Source organism: Camellia sinensis, chromosome 7 (genome assembly GCF_055761805.1).
Source record: "Camellia sinensis isolate YWXY chromosome 7, ASM5576180v1, whole genome shotgun sequence".
Lineage (NCBI taxonomy): Eukaryota > Viridiplantae > Streptophyta > Magnoliopsida > Ericales > Theaceae > Camellia > Camellia sinensis.
Window position 1 is genome coordinate 57581383 of NC_138967.1, and position 24059 is coordinate 57605441.

Below are 24059 nucleotides of genomic sequence, written 5' to 3' on the forward strand. Positions count from 1 at the left end.
TAATGCGTTCTCACACAAACTTCCACCACTAACCTGCATCTCCTTTCAGCTCGAAGGATGCTAAGGTCACTCTCAGCCCATCGCCCTCGAACGTCTTCACCATCTACTCCAACCACTCATCTGCCTTCAGTAACTTATTCAAATCCCCCAAGAACTCATTCGAATTTCACTAAAAGGACTCCATCTTCAGAAAAGACGGCTCTGTCTCTACAACATTGACCTAGACTTGATTCTCAAACCTAAGAATGTCCATAGATTTCGGCAAAGCTCCAGCCATCTCACGGGCAAAAGCGCCCAAAGTTTGCTGAACAACCAGTTTGGCCACATTGGCATTACCAACTTCTTCCTCCTACACCGAAATTTTGTCCAGTAATGGCACCTCATGCCGTCTGGGCCTACCACACCTACCATCACCATGTTCACATCCTGACATCCTAATGAAGGTAACATAATAGATTAGTTACAAATGTGTCAAGCTAACTCACTTGTGCCCTAAAGCGATGGACAACAATTAATTCACTCCATATAAGCATATAATCACATAAATACATACGAATTTCCTTTCTAGATAATGATCGTCCCACAACGTTGCCAGAGTTTCAATTAGAAATAGCAGTGATCAAGTGCTCTTCTAATAGGACTTCTACAGACTCGTAGACCAAATCAATGTCTTAAAAATTAAATTCCATACCCGTTTAGCCTCATAAACGTATTATCACATAGCATACCATACATACAAATATCTCTATCAAGCGAGATAAACCCATTGTGGTAAGAACCACTTCTCACATACCCAAAGTATTAAAACCCGATACGCTTTGATACCAAGTTGTAATGCCCCGAAATAATTACAGTAAATCATCGACATTATTAATAAATAACAACAATGTCTAAATATAGTTTTTTGAAATAAGTATCATTTCATTTCATATGATTCCGTGCTACAAAAGGTAGCACATGAAATTATACATCTACAAGTACTAACCCTGAATCTATAGCATGTGTTACAAGTTAAAAATATGAAGTAAGAGTTAAAACAAATAAGAAATGCCCTAAAGGCATACAATTTTCCAAGACAATGCTTAGTTACAACAAAAATGGATTTAAATACAATACACTTAAAGCCCTTGGCTTGTGCAAAATAAATACAACAATACCCAAAATGAAGCCTTCAGCTCCAAGTCCTCCCAAGTTGTTGCTTTCACGGAGGCATATCATTAACACCTGAAAATGGTTTTCTCACATAGGGTGAGCCAAAACCCAGTAGAGATACTACAACATAGTTTATGAATCTTAACAATGATATAAGATGAATGCATATGCAATGCTTGTGCTAAACACGTTTTATATCTCTTTTTCAAAACCATGCAATGCCAAGTTATAACACAATTCATAAAGCCATTTCCTTCACAATAGAAAACAAGGCGATAAGTACAACACTGTGAATCTCTAGGTATGTGTTTGCAAGTAGACTATACAAGTACTACCAATTTGTCATTTTTACCGGTATGAACCGAAATGCTCAACACCTATCCGCACGGGTTGTTGGTCTTTCACCAAGGACACATAGGCCAACTTAATATCGTAACCATACCCCCTACCCAGATTCACCAAGTATTCACCCCTTTTTCTCCAAACAATATACATTTTCAATGTGTTAAAGATGTGACAATGTTCAATGCTAATGGATGAGAAATTAGTTCCAATTCACCTAATTCTCATTCAATTTCTATAACAATTATAGCTATCCAAAATAGATATCCCTAAACAGATAAATAATTTCCATAAAGATAAACTTTCCGAAAATCTCAATATGGAAGTGATAATACATATCCAACTCCGCCATCCTCATAAACACCAATCCAATTCCACAATTCCAACATCAATTCCATTTATGATTACAAAATCAACATTTGATATTCTTATGGCAAAATTCCCTTTCCTTTATAAATCCATTTCAAAGATAAAAATCCATCATCTCATCATAACTCAACAATGAATACATTTCCTCAATCATTTCCAACAACCCACTTGAAACCCCCTCTTTTTGATTTCAAGCCAAAGCCTAAATTGTTCAAAAATCCATTTTTCACAATGTTGTTTTATAAAAACAAATAGCTAAGTTAAAAATCATAAGAAAGTGCGGAGAAATCCCTATCTCAGAGAAGAAGACTCAAAGAAAGGATGGGTAGAACTCAACGGGGCTGAAAACATGAACTTCTCCGATCAGAACGAAGCCCTCCTCGACGTGCTCTCTCTTTTTATCAAAGGGACTAAGGTGAGCAAATCACTAGATCAAGGTGTATTTGGAGCTTAGAGATGGTTTCTAGAGAGACAGAGCAAATTTGGGATTTCAGAGTGTTTAGAGAGAGAGATGTGAAAAAGTGATCCAAAAATGTGCCTTTACGGACTGATATACGCGCAGACCGCTCGAGCATAGGAATAGTCGCTCGAGCAACCAAACACAAACGAAGACACCGCTCGAGTGCAAGAATGGTCGCTCTAGCGCACAATGCACACTCCTAGTAGTTCAGACCTATAAAAGTTCACTCAAGTGCAAGAAGAGTTGCTCCCGCGCAAATATAAAACTCTCAATAGTTTTGCAGACTGTAAAAGGCCGCTTGGGCGGAAGAAGCTTCGCTCGAGCGAACAAGCAAAATTCTTGGCAACACAGTTTTCAAAAGACTAACTCACAACCTATTCCAAACACGACAAGGATACTCCAATAGCCAAACTCATTGAAGTACAAGATGAATAAAGACATGAACCGTGATACAAGACAAGATATCCATGATCCAAAGCAATAAACGGGTCGGGTCTAAACCGGAATCGTTATAACCACCCCTTTTAAGTAATTTTGTCCCCAGTATTTTAAATCCAACAACAAAACCATGTTTAAACCAATTACATTGATAGAAAATCAAATTCATCACCATGACCCATCCACCGGTCATTCATTCTCATAACAATGAAAACAGGTTATCGATACATAATATACAATTCACATTCCCAAAACATATACAATGTTTATATTATATTATATTAACGTAACAAAATTTTCAATACATGTTTCAAACGTCAACAAATAGTTCTGGATACTTCTAACGGACTTCCAACTCACGCTCCCAAACTGCTTCCTCAATCTCGTGATGTCTCCACAACACCTTTACCAAAGGAATTGTATGTGTTCTTTCACTATGTCCAATGTTAATAGTTTAGCTAAATGAGTCTGGTATGGCAGAAGAGCCGAAGAGCTAGTTAAACCCACTGCGTTGGGGGTTTCGCTGACTAAATTGACTTATGGTGGAGGTACTTGGCTTGGAGTCGATGAAGGGAGTAAGGCAGTTGTTTGTCCTCCCGCTTGGGTTTGCAAGTTGTTTTGTGGAGTGGGGTTGGCCTCTGAACCATTCTTAGCTAATGGTGGAGCACTATTCTGTAATGATTAAAGGGGGTTAGATGATGATGGAAGTGTAGGTGCCTTTTGTAAGTCTAGTAGGGCATCCATCAAGAGTCACTAGTTCCGTTGAAGAGAGGTAACACTCTCAATCAATGTATATAACCACACTGCTATGGCTGGTTAAAAGGATTGTAACTTTAGAGTTGGGGTTGTATTCCGAGTCTCTACCAGAGTCTCCCTACTGCCACCTTGCGATGTCGTTGTACCAGTTTCGGTGCTCTTTTGGGGTGCTATATGAAGTGAGCATCACTCGTCCCCAGTGAAGTATAATGTGGGTGAGAGATGTTAAAGGCAATCAGTCATTGATGTCTAGAAAGATAGCGGGCACTTCAAAGGCCTAAGATCACCGGATGTGGAAGAGGAGAATACCAAGGTAGGTTTTGAGAAGAAAAGGGTGGCAATGAGAGACCTTGAATACTATGTATGTTGTATGATTATTGTTGCTCTTGTTATTATTCTGGCTGCACTTATGATGCTGTTATATAGACTCCAGGAGTATTGGAGCCCAAGCAACCTCAAGACATGTGGCAAGTTCTCCTCAACTCGACATGAGGGTGATATTAGCCCTACTAGCTGTGTCCTACGATTTAGGTCCTTGAAAAGGTTGCATCATAAGAGCTTCAGGTGTAGGTATGATATCTCAAGAGGCGTATCATATATGCAACAGGCTTAAGTGTAAGGTCAACATCCTCTTTCTCTAAGTTAGGTCAAGGTAGAACTATCACTACAGGGAGACAGTTTTACATGACCCTAACAATCTCGAGGTCTTAGCCTCGAATTCACAATCCTCCAATCATCCCAAGTGAGAGTGCCTAGTTCCTACTCTCAACCTAGGCAGCCCAGGGGAGTGAATGAATGGGTGAGCCAAGGGCTCATCATAAACAGCTAAGTAAACATAGGTGAGCCAAGGGTCCAACTATGTTGCTGTGGAGCTGGAGTGAGTGGGCAAAGAATATATTTCTTATGAGTCATGAAGAACCATAGAGAGCTCTAGGTGAGCTACCTCTATTAAGATGAGTTATGGTCCTGTTTTCATACTTTGCGGTGTGCAAGCCCCCACTTAGGCTAGGCATACAACCCCAACTCATTGTGGTGCCTTGGGGGTCTGTCACGTGGATGTGTGATGGTGATGACATGGTGCTCGTAGGGCGCGCCACATGCCAAGCACGATATAGATACTTGCATGAAGCATTTGAGAAATGTTAAAAAACTTTTTAAGTTCACTCTATTTTATTGAGTTTTCAAAATTTGTTTTCCAAATTTTTTTTTGAAAACTAGTTAAACAAGTTGTGAAAATTGAGAAATACAGGTTTTTCTTCAGTCATTTTTCAATACAGAGTTCTATCAAATATTTCAAGTTTATATATTTTCGTATAACTTTAGTTGCAGTATTCATGGAATGCCTCCAAAAGTGAATTGCTTCTGAATATGGAAAACAAAATTCTCGAGATCCGTGAGAGGGAGATCCAAGAGAAATACTTCCAAGGAGATGAATGAGAGGTTGAACGAAGAGGTGGTTGAATGGACTAGTTCTCTGAAAGGGAGAGGGGTTTGTCATGTTTCCCAAATTCATTTTTCTTTATCGTTTTTTGTTTGGGTCTCTAGACCAGACAAAAGAGTAATTTGAGGAAAACAAAAGGGTTTGGGTCTTTCCATATTAGGTGGGGCCTAGAGTTTTGAAGTGGCAATGCTACATCAATCGTTAGGATACTAATTAATATATCAATCAGTATATATAATTTTATTTTCTTTTTTTTTTAATTTTGTAATACTTGAAATATACATGTCATACTATGATTAGCCCAAAGTATAATTTATATAAATGAAGTTAATTTTTAATTACTCTCAATCGTTATCAAAATATATTAATATTATTATTTTAAATTTTGTGATTGTTGTTCCTATAATTACCTTATTCAAATTGGAACCATAATATATATACATACCAAACTTCAAAGAAGTCTATAATTATATTTAAAAAGTTTAAGAGTCAGAATAATAATGGGGGAGCAATTGCACGCTAGGCTGTATTTTTTTTAAGACATAATCACAGCAAAATTCTTTATGCATAGGGAAAAAAAAAATAGAAATAAAAAAAAATTATTCAAGACACTTTAACTTAAAAAAATGAGTGTATTGTGTAAATTAAACTATGAATATGATCAACATATTTTAAAGAGTGTTACTACATATACTAATTTGTATAGTAATTAGTGTATCAACATATATTATGACATTACCATTTCAAAATTACAGACTCCACCCATTATACAAACTACAAAGTCCAAAGTCTTTAAAATTTTGACACATTATCCATTAATACACTAATTAAAATATCAATTAATACATATAACTTTATTCTAAGAGTACCAAATTCCCACCTATAGATACACATTTTCTAGCTCACACAAAAAAATAAAACAAAAGTGATGTTGCTACTATTCGTTTCGGGCTTGGCATTCTTGAAACGACATAAGGGGAATCACAAAAGTTTTTATTAAAAAAATTTATTTCCACACATTTACTTAGTTCTGTACACACACTTAATAAAATATTATTTCAATGACAATTATATCATAAAGTAAAATTACTATAATAGGCCTATCACTACCCATATCAAACAACATCACCACATTGCCGAATATACTGTTCTTGCTCTGACTATACACTACCCAATGCATCGATCCATTGACAAAAGCTTTAGACTAGAAAAACTCAACCATGTTTTGCCTAATATTGGAAGCATTCACAGTCTTCCATTTCCATGAGAGCATAAACTGTTGAAAATCAAGCCACGTTTTCATCAGATGCCATATGCATCAAGCCCTTTTCTTTATTTCATATGCTTTCGGTGGTTAATCAAGCTAGTTATTATAATAATAAACAGAGTGTATGCTGATAGATATGTAATATATATTAATGTATAGTTAAATATGTAGTGGCCTCGTGGCCTGCTTGTTTGTGTTTTTGGCCTCGTGGCCTCGTGGCCTCCATCTGATCATATTGTATAAACCTCCTATATAATGGAGTAGCATTGTAAGGCTTAAGATATTGAAATAAAGAGTCTATGTTTAGTCTTTCAATCACTCTCTCTCTCTCTCAATATTAATATTTTCATGGTATCAGAGCAGGTGTAATCCTGTCTCGTCATTTTCGCCTCTTCAGTCAATATTCGAATTTTTCTCTTCTACTCAAATATATCCTTCTATTGCATGACTAAATACGGTCCAGCTTTCGGAATGACTATCAACTCATCCTCCTCTTCTTCTGATATTATCATCTCATCATCTTCATCCTCTCATCAAATGGAAACCTCTCATCTTCCGATCACTGCCCATAAACTGAATGGGCAAAATTATTTGCAATGGTCTCAATCCATGTTAATGTTTATACGGGGAAAGGAGAAAGATGACTACATCACCGGAGCCTCGGCGCTACCAGAAACCACAGCATCAACCTACAAAAGGTGGATAGCTGAAAATAATATGGTCATGTCGTGGCTCGTCAACTCTATGACCACTGACATTGGCGAAAATTTTCTGTCATTTGATACTGCCAAAGAGATCTGGGACATGGCAAAAGAAACGTTTTCAGACAAGGAAAACACATCTGAAATCATCCAGCTTGAAAGCTCCCTCCACAATTTACGTCAAGACAATCTTACGGTAACTGAATATTTCAATACCCTTACTCGTCTATGGCGTCAACTTGATACGTTTGAGGTTCATAACTGGCAGTGTGTTACTGATGGTCTGTTATATAAAAAGATTGTCGAAGGGAAGCGTGTGTTTAAATTCTTGTTAGGATTGAACACAAATCTTGATGAAATCAGAGGAAGAATTATGGGAGTAAAACCGCTCCCTAACCTTAGAGAGGCATTCTCTGAAGTCCGTCGCGAAGAAAGTCGGAAAAAACTCATGATGGGATCTCATCAACAACTGAATATGGCAGAAAGCTTGGCTCTTAAGACTCAATTCGCTCCTATCGACAACCGTCAGAAAAATAAAGGAGGTAGGCCTTGGTGTGATCATTGCAGAAAGCCGGGTCACTCGAGAGAAACTTGCTGGAAGATTCATGGAAAGCCAGTAGATTGGAAACCACGTCAGCCTCTTGAGAAAGAAGGACGAGGTAATCATGTAGGTACAAATGAACCATCACCACAACCTGAAGCAAGCCCTTTCACCAAGGAGCAAATGGAGATGCTCCAGAAACTACTACAGTCACAATCTGGTTCGTCTTCCAACCACATCATAGGATCCGGAACCTTGGCTCACAAAGGTAATTCTTTGAACGCCTTTACTGTTAGTAAGAAACGTAAAAAACCTTGGATTGTGGACTCAGGAGCATCTGATCATATGACGGGAGATGCAACAATTTTTGATACATATAACTCATGTCAAAATAATTTAACGGTCCGAATAGCAGATGGTTCACTATCAAAGGTTGCCGGTACAGGTTCAGTTGTGCTGTCTAGGAATCTTATTCTCAACTCTGTTCTCCTTGTTCCTGACTTGGACTGTAATTTATTGTCAATTAGTAAACTCACTAAGGAAAAGAGGTGTGTTACTAATTTTTTCTCCACTCATTGTGAATTTCAGGATTTGGATTCGGGGAAGATGATTGGCAATGCTGAGGAATGCTCTGGACTCTACATCCTTAAGGAACGCCACTATCCACAAGAACAACCTCAAACGGCAATTTGTGGTAGTTCTTTTTCGGTTTCGTGTCAAAATAACGATAGAGCAATTATGTTGTGGCACTATCGCTTAGGTCATCCTAATGTTATGTATCTCAAGCATTTATTTCCTTCATTATTTAATAAAAATCCAAAACCTTTTGATTGTGAAATCTGTCAATTTTCTAAGCATGTACGGTCCCATTTTCCCATTCAATCCTATAAAGCGTCTCGTCCATTCTCACTAATTCATAGTGATATCTGGGGTCCATCCAGAATAAAAAATGTAACTGGTACTAGGTGGTTTGTCACATTCATAGATGATCACACTAGATTAACCTGGGTCTTCCTCATGAAAGACAAATCTGAAACGAGCCAAATCTTCAAAAATTTTCAAATTATGATTCAGACACAATTCCAGTCAAAAATCCAAATTCTAAAGTCTGATAACGCTCGGGACTATTTCAACTCAATTCTAGGAGATTTTTTAGCAGACAAAGGGATAGTTCACTTAAGTTCATGTGTTGACACCCCACAACAAAACGGCATCGCTGAACGGAAAAATCGGCATTTGTTAGATGTTGTTAGATCACTCATGTTTTCCACAAATGTTCCACAATTCTTCTGGGGGGAAGCTGTTCTTACAGCTGCCTATCTTATCAATAGGATGCCATCTAAGGTACTACAATTCCAAACTCCTTGTCAACTTCTCCTAAAATCCTTTCCCACTACTCGCCTCATCTCCACCATCCCACCCAAAATTTTCGGGTGTTCTGTCTTTGTTCATGTCCATCAACAGTATCGAGGTAAACTTGATCCCCGGTCGCTCAAGTGTGTCTTCATTGGGTATTCGTCACATCAGAAAGGGTATAAGTGGTACTCTCTGGTCACTAGGAAATTCTACACTTCCATGGATGTCACATTTTTTGAAACCCAGTCTTACTACCCTAAAATTGCTATTCAGGGGGAGACTCCAACCCAGGAATATCAATTTTGGACCCCTGAGTCATTTAAATATCAATTTTGGACCCCTGAGTCATTTAGTGAGCCATCCATCACCACCAAAAATCCCACACCTCCTGAGTCATTGAATCCATCTGTACCTGCCGAAAATTCCGAGTTCATTGTTGCCTTGCGGGATAATGAACACATCCAAGAGGAAATGGAGGAAGGAGCACTTTCTCAACAATCCCATGAGGCTGAACCGGGTTCTAATCCAAGCAACATTCCAGGTAACAATCTTCTTACCACAGATAGTACTGTTGATTCTGAGTTCGAAAACAGTATTCTTAATATGCCCATAGCTTGGAGAAAAGGAGTTAGATCATGTACTCAGCATCCCATTGGGAACTTTATTTCTTATGATAATCTATCACCTTCGTTCCGTGCCTTCACTTCTAGCATCACGGAGATACACATTCCTCGGAATATTCAGGAAGCCTTCAAGTCTCCTCAGTGGAAGGCAGCAGTCATTGAGGAAGTTCGGGCTCTGGAAACGAATGGTACTTGGGAAATTACTGATCTTCCAAGAGGTAAGAAACCCGTTGGATGTAAATGGATTTTCATAGTAAAGCACAAGGCAGATGGTAATGTGGAACGTTATAAAGCTCGGTTGGTTGCCAAAGGATTCTCCCAATCCTATGGCATTGACTATCAAGAAACCTTTGCTCCGGTTGCCAAGCTCAACACTGTTCGTGTACTTTTATCCTTGGCAGCTAATCTCGATTGGTCACTTCACCAACTTGATGTAAAAAATGCCTTCCTCAATGGTGACTTAGCGGAAGAAGTTTACATGGACATTCCGGCTGGACTTGAGACGACATCAAATTTCAACAAAGTTTGCAGACTCCGAAAATCCTTGTATGGTCTCAAACAATATCCCAGGGCCTGGTTTGAACGGTTCACTAAGGCAGTAAAAGGGTACGGTTTTGTTCAATGTCAATCCGATCATACATTATTTGTGAAGCACTCCCTAGGAGGGAAATTGGCAATTATCATTGTTTATGTGGATGACATAATTCTAACAGGTGATCATGAAGAGGAAATTGGCTTACTTAAAACATTCCTAACAAAGGAATTTGAGATTAAAGATCTTGGAAATCTTAAGTACTTTCTTGGAATGGAAATTGCTAGGTCAAAGAAAGGTATAGTCGTCTCACAACGTAAATACGTTCTAGACTTACTGAATGAAACAGGGATGCTAGGATGCAAGCCGGCAGAAACTCCTATGGACACAACTATCAAATTGGAAGAAAGTGACGGTAGTGCACCAAGTGATAAAGGGAGATATCAACGTCTTGTGGGAAAACTCATTTATCTTTCTCATACAAGGCCAGACATCGGCTTCTCTGTTAGTGTGGTCAGTCAATTCATGAACAATCCTACCGACAAACACATGACTGCTGTGACCAGAATATTGAGGTACCTAAAAAAGACACCGGGAAAGGGTCTCTTCTTCCAAAGAACAACAAATAGAAAAATTGAGATTTTTTCAGACGCAGATTGGGCAGGTTCAGTAACTGATCGAAGATCAACCTCTGGCTATTGTTCATTTGTTTGGGGGAACGCGGTTACATGGCGAAGCAAGAAACAGTCAGTGGTCGCCCGTAGTAGTGCTGAGGCAGAATTTCGTGCTATGGCCCTAGGTATCTGTGAGGGAATCTGGTTGAACAGACTGTTAGAAGAATTACGAGTTCCATCTGAGCATCCCATGGTTTTATACTGCGACAACCAAGCCGCCATCAGTATCGCTAAGAATCCGGTTCATCATGATCGCACTAAGCACGTGGAGATAGATCGACACTTTATCAAGGAAAAGATTGAAGAGGGAGTTTTTCAAGTCAGCTACACTCCAACAAACTGTCAAAAAGCTGACATTCTCACCAAAGCTCTTGCTCGAGTTAACTTCGAAGATCTGACGGACAAATTGGGCATGATTAACATCTACAACGTTGCTTGAGGGGGCGTGTTGAAAATCAAGCCACGTTTTCATCAGATGCCATATGCATCAAGCCCTTTTCTTTATTTCATATGCTTTCGGTGGTTAATCAAGCTAGTTATTATAATAATAAACAGAGTGTATGCTGATAGATATGTAATATATATTAATGTATAGTTAAATATGTAGTGGCCTCGTGGCCTGCTTGTTTGTGTTTTTGGCCTCGTGGCCTCGTGGCCTCCATCTGATCATATTGTATAAACCTCCTATATAATGGAGTAGCATTGTAAGGCTTAAGATATTGAAATAAAGAGTCTATGTTTAGTCTTTCAATCACTCTCTCTCTCTCTCAATATTAATATTTTCATAAACGTCTACTTTAGGAGAAACCAAGTAATTCTCTCTCCCGGTCTCAGACAAATACACAACCCTCACAACCTTGGGGTCATCAGTCCGAGGATCGACACCGAACCCAATAGCGAACATGTAAGGACCATAGTGATCGAAACATAACTTGGGTTTGGAAGGGTCAGACACTTGCGAATCACAGGATTCCAGAGGATGATAGTGTAAGTGTAGCCGAAGCAATTGTTGAGGAGACAAATCAAGCCCTGAAAGCTACCGACGACTCTGAAGTGGTTCTTTAAGCGAGGCTTGAAAGGGCAGTGGAGGTCGATGAGCTTGGTGAATGGTTCGTCGTCAAGACAGAGAGAGTAGTTCCTCCATAATGATTTCGGCAACACCATATCACCGCAATTGATTTCATCATCGACACTCTAATTTGTCCCCAATTTCTTTATCAAATTCTTTTAAAATTGAGTGGTGTCTTTAATGGAGGGTTGAGGTGGTGGGTTTTCACTATATGGAACTGACATAGGGTCAACTGTTGGTTTACAATTTTGAACATGTGTGCGGAAACATGGTTGAGGTAGTGTGTATTCGGATATGAATTAAAAGTATGATTGAAATATTTGGTGTGTGAAATGAGAATAATAATTAGTAATTAAATTACTTAAGCGTGTGTATTGAGAAATAATGTGCACATAAATAAGTAAGTGTATGAAAATATAATTTCCCGTTTTTACTATCAATGTGAGAAATTTTACCTAGAATTTTAACCAATCATGCCACTATTTGAAAATCAAATTATGTATGGGTATATTTTTTTCTTAGTTGAAGTATTTTAAAATTTAAAGTACGTCAACTTTTTTTTTTATATTGAAAACCAGTCGATGGGATAGATTTTTTTTTAGATTGGAAAAAAATAAATAAATAAGTAAATAAATTTGGAAGCAGTGGAACGAGTATTTGATGCTAGCATAAACTCATTTTTTAAAAAAATTAAACTAAATTTATTTCTAGGAATGACCTGTTATATTATATTTATTTTAAATTGATTTTTTTCAAATATTTAAACTTTAATATCTTTGAAATTGGAAATCCAAGTTTGTTTGTTAACATGGAGATTATTTCATTTTTACCTCTATATTTTGTCACGATTTTCAATGACTCCCACACTATTCTTATTTTCACGTATACCCTTATACTATTTAAGTTACTATCAATTTTGCCCCTGCAGTCAAACTTGAAACGGAAAAAGTTAAAAAAATTACATTTTGGCCCCAAATTTCAAAAGAAAGATGCAGACCCACCCTTTCCTACCAGCAAACCATCACCAGCAACGACCACTTTAGGCCCTTCTATCTTCTTCGTCATAACTCTATTTCACCTTATTTTTACGTCGTTGGATTAAACTCATGATCTAATTTTCGTATCACATTTCACACGTATCGTTCTTCCTTTTTTTGCATGCTATCAGAGCTCCGAAAGTTCATTAAAAAAAATAAGACTTTTCTTCTCATTTTCAACTTTTCTTCGAGCCATCTTTCGGACTCCATATCTTTCTCGATTCTTGACGGTTCTATTTCATTCTTTCACCATTCTCTTCACCTCACTTCCTACTCCGCCCCCACACTACCTCGCTTTCTCACTTCTTCATGTAATGGATGGTTTTGGTATGCCGAAAGCTGTCCGAAAACTAATTTCGAAAATTTCAAAACATTCATCTTTTGTTTCTTTCTTCTCCATCTTCCTTATTCTTCTTCTTCTTTTTCTTCTTCACTTATAACATAATGTGGAACATGGTTCTAGATGGTAATGGAACTAGTGAAGAAGGTGTGCGGCAAATCCTTCTTCACGGTCTTTGCATCATCTGCGAGCACGAGATGACCTTCAGAATCATTTCCCTAGAAGAACGGAACACTCCCATCGGCATCTTGTTTTCCATAAACGAAACAATATGTGCACAAAGGGAAAATTCACTAAAGTTCAGGAGAAAAAAAAATCAATGCTAGACTGAAACATTCACTTACAACAGCTATAAAAGTGGTTTTTGAAGAGCCGTCGTAGAGAATAAATGAACTGCCCATGAAGATCTCTCACGACCTTATTTGCAGGAAATAGGCTTCTATCTCTCAAAGTTCCATAAGCTTCTATAACAATGATCACTTCATTTGCTATCATGTCTAGTCCATACTGTTGCTTAAGATGAGCGACATTCTCAATGTGGCCTTGAAACAAGCAGAATATGTCATCCATGATAGAGAACAATCTTGTAGAAGAGGTTGATAAAGTGAGAGGTTAATTAAAGAACTTGTAATATCTAAAGCATTTAATTAAAGTAATTCACGACAAAAGAAGTTTTTTTTTTAATATTGACAACAGAGAGAGCTGCCATTTATGAACCAAATTTGCAAGGTAAAAGAATGGGGCAATTTAGCAGTTCAACGTAAATAGAAGAATTCCATGTATTCCATAGCAATTAAAGGGAAACCTAAATCACTCTATAAAAAACTGAAACTAATAGAACAGAAATCAAAGCAATTGAACTCAATATTGGCATGAATGTTAGCAACCATATTATTTGTATTACCCCAACACATATTTGCTTATATATGCATCTTCCTTATCACCAGTTCTGTTACCAGCTAGAATCATGTTTCACATCATGTTATAAGTGAAGAAGAAGAAGAAGAAGAAGAAGAAGAAGAAGAAGAAGAAGAAGAAGAAGAAGAATGAGGAAGATGGAGAAGAAAGAACAAAAGATGAATGTTTTAAAATTTTCGAAATTAATTTTCGGACAACTTTCGGCATATCAAAACCGCCCATTACACGAAGAAGTGAGAAAGTGAGGCAGTGTAGGGCAAAGTACGAAGTAAGGTGAAGAGAATGGCGAAAGAATGAAATAGAACCGTCAAGAATCGATAAAGATATGAAGTCCGAAAGATGGCTCAAAGAAAAGTAAAAAACGAAAAGAGAAGTCTTATTTTTTTATCAACTTTCGGAGCTCTGATAGCATGCAAAAAGAGAAAGAACGATACATGTGAAATGTGATATGAAAACTAGACAGTGAGTTGAATCCAACGACGTAAAAATGAGGCAAAACGGAGTTATAACGAAGAAGATAGAAAGGTTTGAAGTGGTGGTTGCTGGTGATGGTTTGCTGGTAGGAAATGGTGGGTCTGCAATTTTGAGCCAAAATGTTATTTTTTTTAACTTTTTCTGTTTCAAATCTGACGACTAGGGCAAAATTAATAGTAACTTAAATAGTATAGGGACACGCGTGAAAATGAGAGTAATTTAGGAGGGTCATTGAAAATCGTGAAAAAATATAGGGACAAAAATAAAATAATCTCGTTAAAATGAGTAAATTATTTTTCTCACAATTATGTAACTTCGTGTAATATTTGATGGAAAGGTTATTACCAGTTTTGTTGAGTATTAATTTAAGTTGTCCGAACGTGAAATCTAAATTTGCTTTAATTGAAAAAAGTTTTGGGCTAAATTACACTTTGCACCCTGCATTTTGTACCAAATTTTATTTTGACCCCTATATATGAAATCATGACAGTCAACTCCTGCACTTCTGATCAAATTCTATTTTAGTCCCTACACATGAAATTGTGATAGTCAACCTCCTATATTTTTTGTCAAATCTCACTTTAGTCCCTACACAAGTATCAATGTCGCTTTTCTATTACTCAATTGTTTAAATCTTTAATAGAAATTAATCATGTGACAAGAATGTGACTACAACATAAGAATAAGAGAGGAAAATCATCTACATTTTTCACTAATACACACTTTGTCCCAAAATTTATATCAAATTATGACTGTTTTAGGTTAAAACAAGATACAAATTGTGAATTATTAAGAAGATAAATTAGGATTTTGCATAAATTGGAATCACGAAATTCTGTTTTTCACGGTAACACAATCTTCTATCTATTCATCTTCCTTTTTCTTTGATTTCTTAGTCTCATTTTTTTATAATTTCAAAGGTTTTATTTTCTTATCTCTTCATCCCAATTTGTAGCATATAAACACACACACACACACATATATATATATATATATAGAGTATGATATAACTCTTTGAACTTTTTAAATATAATTATAGACTTCTTTGAAGTTTGGTATGTATAATGATATATTATGGTTGCAATTTGAATAAGGTAATTATAGGAATAACAATCACAAAATTTGAAAAAATAAATAAATCAACACCAATATATTTTGGTAATGATTGAGACTATTTAAAAATTAACTTCATTTATATAAATTATATTTTGGGCTAATCATAATATGACATGTGTATTTTAAGTATTATAAAATTCAAAAAAAGAGTAAAACTATATACATTAATTAATATATTAATTAATGTACTAATAATTGATGTAACATTGTCACTTTAAAATTATAGACCCACCTAATATGGAAACACCCAAACCCTTTTGTTTTCCGCAAATTACTCTTCAGTCTCTTGTCTAGAGACCCAAACCAAAAATGAGAGAGAAAAATGAATTTGGGAAAAACGGCGAACCCCTCTCCCTTTCTGAGAAACTAGTTCATTCAACCACCTCTTTGTTCAACCTCTCATTCATCTCCTCGGAAGTATTTCTCTTGGGCCTCCCTCTCACGGATCTCGAGAATTTTGTTTTTCATATTCAGAAGCAATTCACTTTGGGGGTACTCCATGAATATTGCAACTAAAGTTGTACGAAAATATATAAACTTGAAATATTTGATAGAACTCTGTATTGAAAAATGATTGGAGAAAAAGCTGTATTTCTCAATTTTCACAACTTGTTTAACTAGTTTCTAAAAAAATGTTAGAAAAGAAATTTGAAAACTCAACCAAACAGAGTGAATTTAAAAGTTTTTTTTAAACATTTCTCAAATGCTTCTAAAAATTTTGTCATGAATTTTAATTTAATTGACATTTTTTTTTCTCGTTGTTTCATCCTTCTTATTGTATTATTGTTAAGCAACAGGCATAATAAAATTTGACAAGAACATATTTTTGCCTCAAAAAAAGGTTGGGTCCTGCACTCTTGCTTCAAATGCATTACACTATAGGTGACAATTATATTGCAGATTGCACATGGGCAACCTCAATCGATAACCCCATTCAAACTACATTAAATGTGCCACCGGGGTTAGTGGTGAGGTAGAAAGGTTCCTTCTACACAGTTAAGTAGAGCTCAATTTTTGGGATGTGACTAGCGGCCGTTTTTTAAATGGTGAAGTTGATTGTGTTGTACTTCGATCGTGACTCTGCTTCCTGTTCTGGGGGTTGGTGCATTCCTCTCTTGTCTCGTTGGTGGGTTCCTTCTTTTGGGTCTGATTAAATCTAACCAGCAACTGATTACCAGAGGTTAAGGCACACGGATGCTATGACACCCCCAACGAAGTGTCTTTTTTTCTAGTTGAAAATAAAAATAAATAAATAAATAAACTACATGAAATGTATTTGATCATATATATTTTTAAGTGACTGAATTTTGTATAATTACTTATGTTGCTTGTATGTTGATAAATTCCAGTGTTGTTAATGGATATTAATTTTTATATTCACTATTTGGACTTAAAATATTCATAATTTTGGTCATTTTTTTAACTGTTGAGATCATTTTAAAATAGATCTACCAAATCTAAACACTCTCTCAAGTTGAGATCCTAACTTAAGGGAAGTCAAACTCTTTTTATTTATCTATCTAAATTATTTTAATCTATCTCCCCATATTTTAACATATCTATATCCAAATTATTTTAATTTATCTATCCCAGTATTATTAGTTATTTGTTCAAATTATTTTAATTTATTTATTTGTTGCCATGATTTGGACAAATAGGTACTTGAAGCTTAAAATAAAAAACAAATCATTTATGATTTTAAAATTTCAACATGTCATAATTTTACATTAAGTAGTCTGTTTTGAATGATATATATTTTTTTTGCTTTTATTTCATGTATTTTTTCAAAGGGTTTTAGTTTAAAGTCCTGATATTAAGATTTTATAAAATAAATGACATATAATATTTTTATAATAGTTAAGATTTCTCAACATTTTCATAGAAAAATTTCAATACAGAGTTCAAAGTGAAATTTTATAGAGAAATTTCAGTTTCACTGATAAATTTTAGCTCATAATCTTATTTGAAAAATATTAACAAAAAAATAAAAAATATACATATATCAATTTTATTAAAAACGAATCTATAAAACTCAAATTATGAGATTTTAAATTATTTTAATACAAAATAAATTTATTTAACAAAAAATTGGAGTAATTACATTCCAATGGGACAAAAACTTTTTCTTTTACCAAACATGGAGGGGTGCAGGTCACTCTTGAACTTCCATAACATTTCACTTGTATCCCATCACATAATCAATTATATCTCGCATTTTTTTCGTATTTTTTTTTTTTTTATTTCAACTGTGCTGTAATTTCTCCTTAAAAATTTAGCACATGAAAGTATTTCTAAATAAAATTAAAAATTAAATTTATGACTTGAACCCTCAAACTAAAATAGTACAAATTAAAATTTTAAAAATTCTAACCAAACAAATAGCTAGTCGTAAAAGTCATGCCGGCTACTTGTTTTCCTTTGTCTGTTTTTCTTTTCCGATGAACCAAACAAGGCCCCGCAGCCACGCTGTAAGGTCAGTGAGATGGGGTCCACACTGAAATCACACCGAGTGTTCTCTATTGGCGTGCTAAATTGACCGCTACTTTAAATTAACTCCCGTTTCAATCAGTCAGAGTCCACCCTGTCTTTCTCATCTCTCAAAAACTCATCTTTGATCATCTTCTAGTGTTACTGGTATATTCTTTGATATATTTAGGCTCCCAAATATCAAAGATATGTCTGGTTTAAGTGCTGATGATGCAATTTCAAGCGCTGTGATTGAATCTGAGTATTCATGCCGTTGCTTTTCACTAGATGAGACACAATCAATGACCAACAATTTTGATGAAGAATTAGTTATTGGGATTGGCGGATTTGGTAAGGTATATAAGGGGTTCACCGACGACGGTGCTACAACTGTCGCTATAAAGCGGTTGAAGGCAGAGTCCAATCAAGGCGCAGAGGAGTTCTGGAATGAGGTCAAGATGTTGTCTAAGCTCCGGCACACTCATCTTGTTCCTCTGATCGGCCAATGCAGCGACTGCCAGGAAATGATCCTTGTTTACGAATATATGGCTCGTGGGACCCTAGCCGATCATCTCTATAAAAGAAGTAGAAACCAAACTGAAATTACTAGTTTTCATCTCACATGGGAGCGGAGGCTCAACATTTGCATCGGTGCAGCACGAGGGTTAGACTACCTTCATACTGGTACCAATCAAAGTTTCATACACCGAGATGTGAAGACCACAAACATTCTGTTGGATGAGAATTGGGTAGCCAAGATTTCAGATTTTGGGCTGTCCAAAGGCACTACAAGCCATTCAGCAACCCATGTTAGTACAAAAGTCAAAGGTACATTTGGGTATTTAGATCCAGATTATTTTTATACCCACAGACTAACTAAGAAATCTGATGTGTATGCTTTTGGTGTGGTGTTGTTGGAAGTGCTCTGTGGGAGGCCACCAGTGGATACAAGTCTCAAGGAAGAGGAAATTAGTTTAATCCTTTGGGGTCAACAACACATCAAAAAAGGAAAGGTTGATCGAATCATTGATCCCTCATTGAGTGGACAAATAACACCACAGTGTCTAAAGTACTTTGTAGAAGTTGCCTACAATTGTTTAGATACTAGTCCAAAGAAAAGGCCTACAATGGGTGAAGTGGTGGGGACTCTTGATCTTGCATTGGTGTCACAACGTAAAGGAAGGTCGGAAGGAATGATTGGAAAGATGTTTAAGGGTATTGCAATTGTGCCAAAAGGTATGAATCATTGGTGGGGGGAAAGAAAGGACAGCGGTTCTAAGAATGGACTGTCTAAGGATTTGTTTTCGGAACCACTTTCGGATGGTGCTACCCGACCACAACGTCAATTTTCACTTGCTGAGATTCGAGCGGCTACAAATGATTTCGATACGGAACTTTTGATCGGTTGGGGTAGGCTTAAGAAGGTGTACAAAGGTTGCATAGATGGGGGAACTAGTATTGTCATGATCAACAAGATCGATGCACTGTCATTGTATCATTGGGAAGAGGTTAGGGCTAACATTAAGGTACACTCCCTACTTGAGAATCACCCCCACATAGTCTCTCTGTTTGGATTTTGCAATGAGAAATCAGAGTTAATCGGCGTGTATGATTACATGGAGAATGGGTCCTTGGAAGATCATTTATTCAATACAAACGACTCACTTAGGTGGAAAGAACGACTCAAGATTTGCATTGGTGCAGCACGAGGACTACAACATCTCCATGAGAATGCGAAGCAAAGAGTCATCCACAGTGACATAAATCCAACTAATATTCTGTTGGATGAGAATTGGGTTGCAAAACTTGTTCATTTCGGGTTTTCCGAATCAATGTACAATGACATTACGACTGTAACAACATTTTCAAAGCCTTACGGTGGTATCGGATATGTGGCACCAGAGTATGTTATGCACGGAAAATTAACAACAAAATCTGATGTATATTCATTTGGTATGGTGTTATTGTCAGTATTATGTGCTAAGAAACCATATTATTATAACCTAGATGGGGATCGTACGTCCTTAGTCCATTGGTTCATGAGTGGTATGAAAACCATTGATCAAGTCATTGATCCAAATTTGATTGGGAAAATAGCACCAAAATGCTTGAAGGAATTTGTTGATATTGCATTAAGTTGTCTACTTGATCAGGACAACCGACGACCCTCGATAGACAATGTGGTAAGGAGCCTGCATTCTGCATTACAACTACAGGAGGCTTGGGAGAATCATTTTGAGATTGGTGCTGAGTTACCTGTGATCGACTTTTATTGTTGTAACATCTTCTCTGTTGATGATGACTTGACAATTGGCGGATTGAGCATTTTTCCTTCAGATATTGATGATGATCTTGTTTCCAATTTTGATGCAAGATCGAATGGATCCTTGTCAGACTCGGATTTTGACGAATTACATCGTTAATTAAAAAGCTTTTGGATTTGACTCTTTTTACCTACATGTATGTCTTTCCACTTTATATTGTATTTTTTTTTTTCTTCCCTTCATTTGTTATGTTTGTCATATATTGTTGGATATAAAATTTTTCGTTTTTGAATATCCACATTGATAAGATTTTCGTTGAATTTTTCAAATTCTCATGAATATGTGTTGGGATTTCTTTCATGATTAAACTAGCGTATTACTTGTGCTATGCACGGGGTTAAACAATAATCGATAAATTTATTTTTTAATTAATTTAAAATGTTTTTACAATAAGTTATCTCTTTTTTTTAAAATTTTTTTAATTATATCAAAAAATTTTATTTTTCTAGTCCATCTTGTGTAGAGGTATATATATATACATATGTATATATATAAAAGTAAAAATTAGAAAATTTTATGAAAGAAAATTGAAAAAGTTAAAACAAGCCCCAAAAAAATTCAGTATTTTTTGCTCATTTTTATCTTTTCTGGATTTTTTTTCAAACTTTTTAAAATTTTCAAATTATATATGCTTAAAATTTCCCTTCGATTTCCTTTTTAAAATTGGATACAGCTAAAGACATGTTAATATTTTCTTTTGAAATTCTCTCTATAGACGGTGCTTTTTTTTCTTTTCTTTTTTTTTTAAAGTTAGATATGGGTGTCTTCAAACTGAATTTTGATGGCTCTGTTAGGAAGGCCCATGCCAGTGCTGGTGTTGGCATTATTATTCAGGACTGTCGTGGGGAAGTTATTGCGTCTATGGTTGAGCAGATCCAGAATATGGAGGATGTTGATTGTGTGGAAGCTATGGGTGCGATAAAAGCTCTTCAACTGGGTTGTGATTTGGGATTGGGACATATTCATCTTGAAGGTGATTCTCAAAATGTGGTGGCTGCAATTCAAGGTAAGGCGGATAACTTATCTTGCTATGGTCATTTTGTAGGTGTGGCTCAAGCGCTCCTGTTGAGGTTCCTTTCTTCAGCGGTTTCGCATGTTTGTCGAGATGGCAATTCGGTGGCTCATTGTTTAAGTAGGCTAGCCTTTGATTTTGAGTCGCTACGTATTTGGATGGAGGAGGTTCCTTCCTCTTTAATGGCGTTGGTGATGTCTGAGGCGTCTTCTTCTGTGTAATTGCTTATTCTCTCTAAAAAAAAAAAAAAAAAGTTAGATATGGCTAGATGTATTTTATGTCATTTTAATTTTAAAAAATTTTGATTGGGAATTTTTTTAAGGTTCATGATATTAAGATTTTATAAAATAAATGGCATAAAATATTTTCATAATCGTTAAAATCCCTTAACATCTCACAAAGAAAATTCGACTCAGAGAAATTTCACCAGATTTAGAGAAATTTCGGCCCCGACACAGAAAATTTTCAATTTTCACAGAAAAATTTATCTAATTTCACAGAGAAAATTTGAAATTTCTCTATAGAAATTTCATCAAGGGACCTTACCTAATTCTTAAAAAAAAAAAAAAAAAAAAAAAAAAAAGAAAACAACTTTGGCCTCTCCTATTATACAAAGTTGAAGAGGGATGTTTCACTAATTTTTCTTAAAATAAATATATTCAAATTTTAGACTAAAATAATTAGTGGAATTACTTTTGAATACAATTACATTTTTTTTAAATCTTTTTAAATTTCAAGTTCGGTACTGATATGGATATAACTTCTTCTTCTTCTTTTTTTTTTTTTTTGACTTTCTATATAAAAAAAATTAATTTGAAATTATAAAAATAAAATATAGATATAGATAATATATGTCATAAATAGTTCATAAATTGATAATTAAAAAAATTTCATATTAATCGAGGAATCAATTAAAACTTTAAAATCAACTCATTTGTCACGTGTATTTATATAATTTTTAATTTTAAAATACTATAAAAATAAAGTTTGAACTTTAGAGATCAAATGCCTAACAATATTTGTATTTATATAATAGTATAGATAGATATATATTCACATGTTAAGTGAATTATGAGAATAAAGAAAATTATAGGAAACATGTATATATTTTTAAATGAAGATATTGTACATCTTTATGAACTATTATATAAAAATGTTCCAATAAAAATTTGCTTCTAAAAATATGATGATAAAATTTCTCTAATATGTATTTTTCAGTGAGACCCACTGTGATGCTCGAGTATATAACTCGTCTTATTCTCCTTTAATCGGATTTATCTTTCTCGTTTTGGAGATGTCGGAAACTGATCTGAGGCTTCGTCGATCGTTTAGGTCTATCGTTTCTTGAAACTTTTCTTGGATTTACATCGCCGTTTTTGTTTCTAGAGTTGAGTTTTTATTGTTTCAGAGGTATAGTTGGAGTTGGAATGGTCATAGGATTGTCAAGCTTGCAAAATCTAGAGGAGTAGTAGAACTGCACGTGTAGGGGTTGGAGCCGCACATGCAGGAAGGTGTGTCCCACGTGATGGGATGTTTTCAGAGGGTTGGGACTGAAATAATTGCATGAGCGGAAGGTACGTGCGGGAGGCGTGCCACAAGTGCATGAGGCTGAGTCGTATATGCGTTTACATCTCCGTTTTTGTTCTAAAGTTAAGTTTTTCTTGTTTCGGAGGTATAGTTGGAGTTGGAATGGTCATAGGATTGTTAAGCTTGCAAATTCTAGAGGAGTAGTAGAACTGCACGTGTAGGGTTTGGAGCCACACGTGCAGGAAGGTGTGTTGCACGTGTAGTGATGGGGTGTTTTCAGGGGGTTGGGATTGAAATAATTGCACAAGCGGAGAGCACGTACGGGAGGCGTGCAACAAGTGCAAGAGGGTGAGCCGCATGTGCGGTGAAGTGGAATTTTTCTGGGCGTCATTACTGAAATAACCGCACGTGCGGGGGATGAGTGTCGCACGTGCGATAGAGGTATGCTCTACACATGCGAAAGAGGGCACGCACGTGCAGGAAATGTGCTAAGTCTGAAAAATTTTCTTTTCCTTCTCCTTGGGCTAAGCGTATTTGTTGATTTCTCATATTTATCTCTATCTCTAAACCTTATTATCCTCTCCCTTCTCTCTACAAACACCCAACTACCACCAAAAATTCTTGATTTCTCTAAATCGACTTGAGGTTTGACCCAAGTGCCGTCATTAAAGTTAAAGAGTTCATCAAGGACTATGTTGTGTGCGGTGGAGATTGGATTTTGACACCATCAAATTTTGGAGCTTTTCTCATCTTTTTTCTCCAATCTTGAGGTAAGGAGTTTCTTTGAGCTATATATATGATTTTGGCATATTCTAGTCTTTTCTTGATGTTATCTTTGATTTTTGAGTTAGGATTTTGGGATGTTGTCACGCCCCGTATTTTATTACTCGAACAAACTTACCAATATTCATTAATTAAATCCATTTATAAATAACATTTCATCCTTGGATGAAATGATGAATAATTAAATATACATATTCCCTCTCGTTATACAACAATGACATTTACATACAAATAAAAGAAATGTCCTGACGCTTACAATAAAAGAGAGGACTCTACTTTTTACAAAAAAAAAAAAAAAATAAATAGCACTCAGCCAAACAACAAATGAAGTAGTACAATCC

General features: G+C 35.9%; 3 protein-coding genes across 3 annotated transcripts; all 3 read left to right on the forward strand.

The window, feature by feature from the left end:
• Positions 1-6528: 6528 nt before the first annotated feature.
• Positions 6529-8305, forward strand: LOC145795111 (uncharacterized). The gene is made up of 2 exons (XM_082877973.1): positions 6529-7735; positions 8056-8305. The coding sequence occupies exons 1-2, from the start codon at positions 6670-6672 to the stop codon at positions 8088-8090; spliced, it is 1101 nt and encodes a 366-aa protein (XP_082734099.1). The 5' UTR covers positions 6529-6669; the 3' UTR covers positions 8091-8305.
• A 9875-nt stretch (positions 8306-18180) lies between these two features.
• LOC114292036 (uncharacterized) lies at positions 18181-20634 on the forward strand. Its single transcript, XM_028235944.2, has 2 exons — positions 18181-18900; positions 18994-20634. Exons 1-2 carry the CDS (start codon positions 18282-18284, stop codon positions 20493-20495), a joined length of 2121 nt encoding a protein of 706 aa, XP_028091745.2. The 5' UTR covers positions 18181-18281; the 3' UTR covers positions 20496-20634.
• A 518-nt stretch (positions 20635-21152) lies between these two features.
• Positions 21153-21629, forward strand: LOC145795830 (uncharacterized). The gene has a single exon (XM_082880751.1). It carries the CDS (start codon positions 21153-21155, stop codon positions 21627-21629), a length of 477 nt encoding a protein of 158 aa, XP_082736877.1.
• Positions 21630-24059: the final 2430 nt, after the last annotated feature.

Excerpts from the sequence above, each read along its gene's own strand:
- LOC145795830 (XM_082880751.1), top strand. The coding sequence starts at position 21,153 with ATGGGTGTCTTCAAACTGAATTTTGATGGCTCTGTTAGGAAGGCCCAT.
- LOC114292036 (XM_028235944.2), top strand. The coding sequence starts at position 18,282 with ATGTCTGGTTTAAGTGCTGATGATGCAATTTCAAGCGCTGTGATTGAA. Across the intron at positions 18,901-18,993 it reads TGTTAGTACAAAAGTCAAAG|TGCTCTGTGGGAGGCCACCA; the intron begins GTACATTTGGGT and ends TGTTGTTGGAAG.
- LOC145795111 (XM_082877973.1), top strand. The coding sequence starts at position 6,670 with ATGACTAAATACGGTCCAGCTTTCGGAATGACTATCAACTCATCCTCC. Across the intron at positions 7,736-8,055 it reads CGGAACCTTGGCTCACAAAG|GATTTGGATTCGGGGAAGAT; the intron begins GTAATTCTTTGA and ends TGTGAATTTCAG.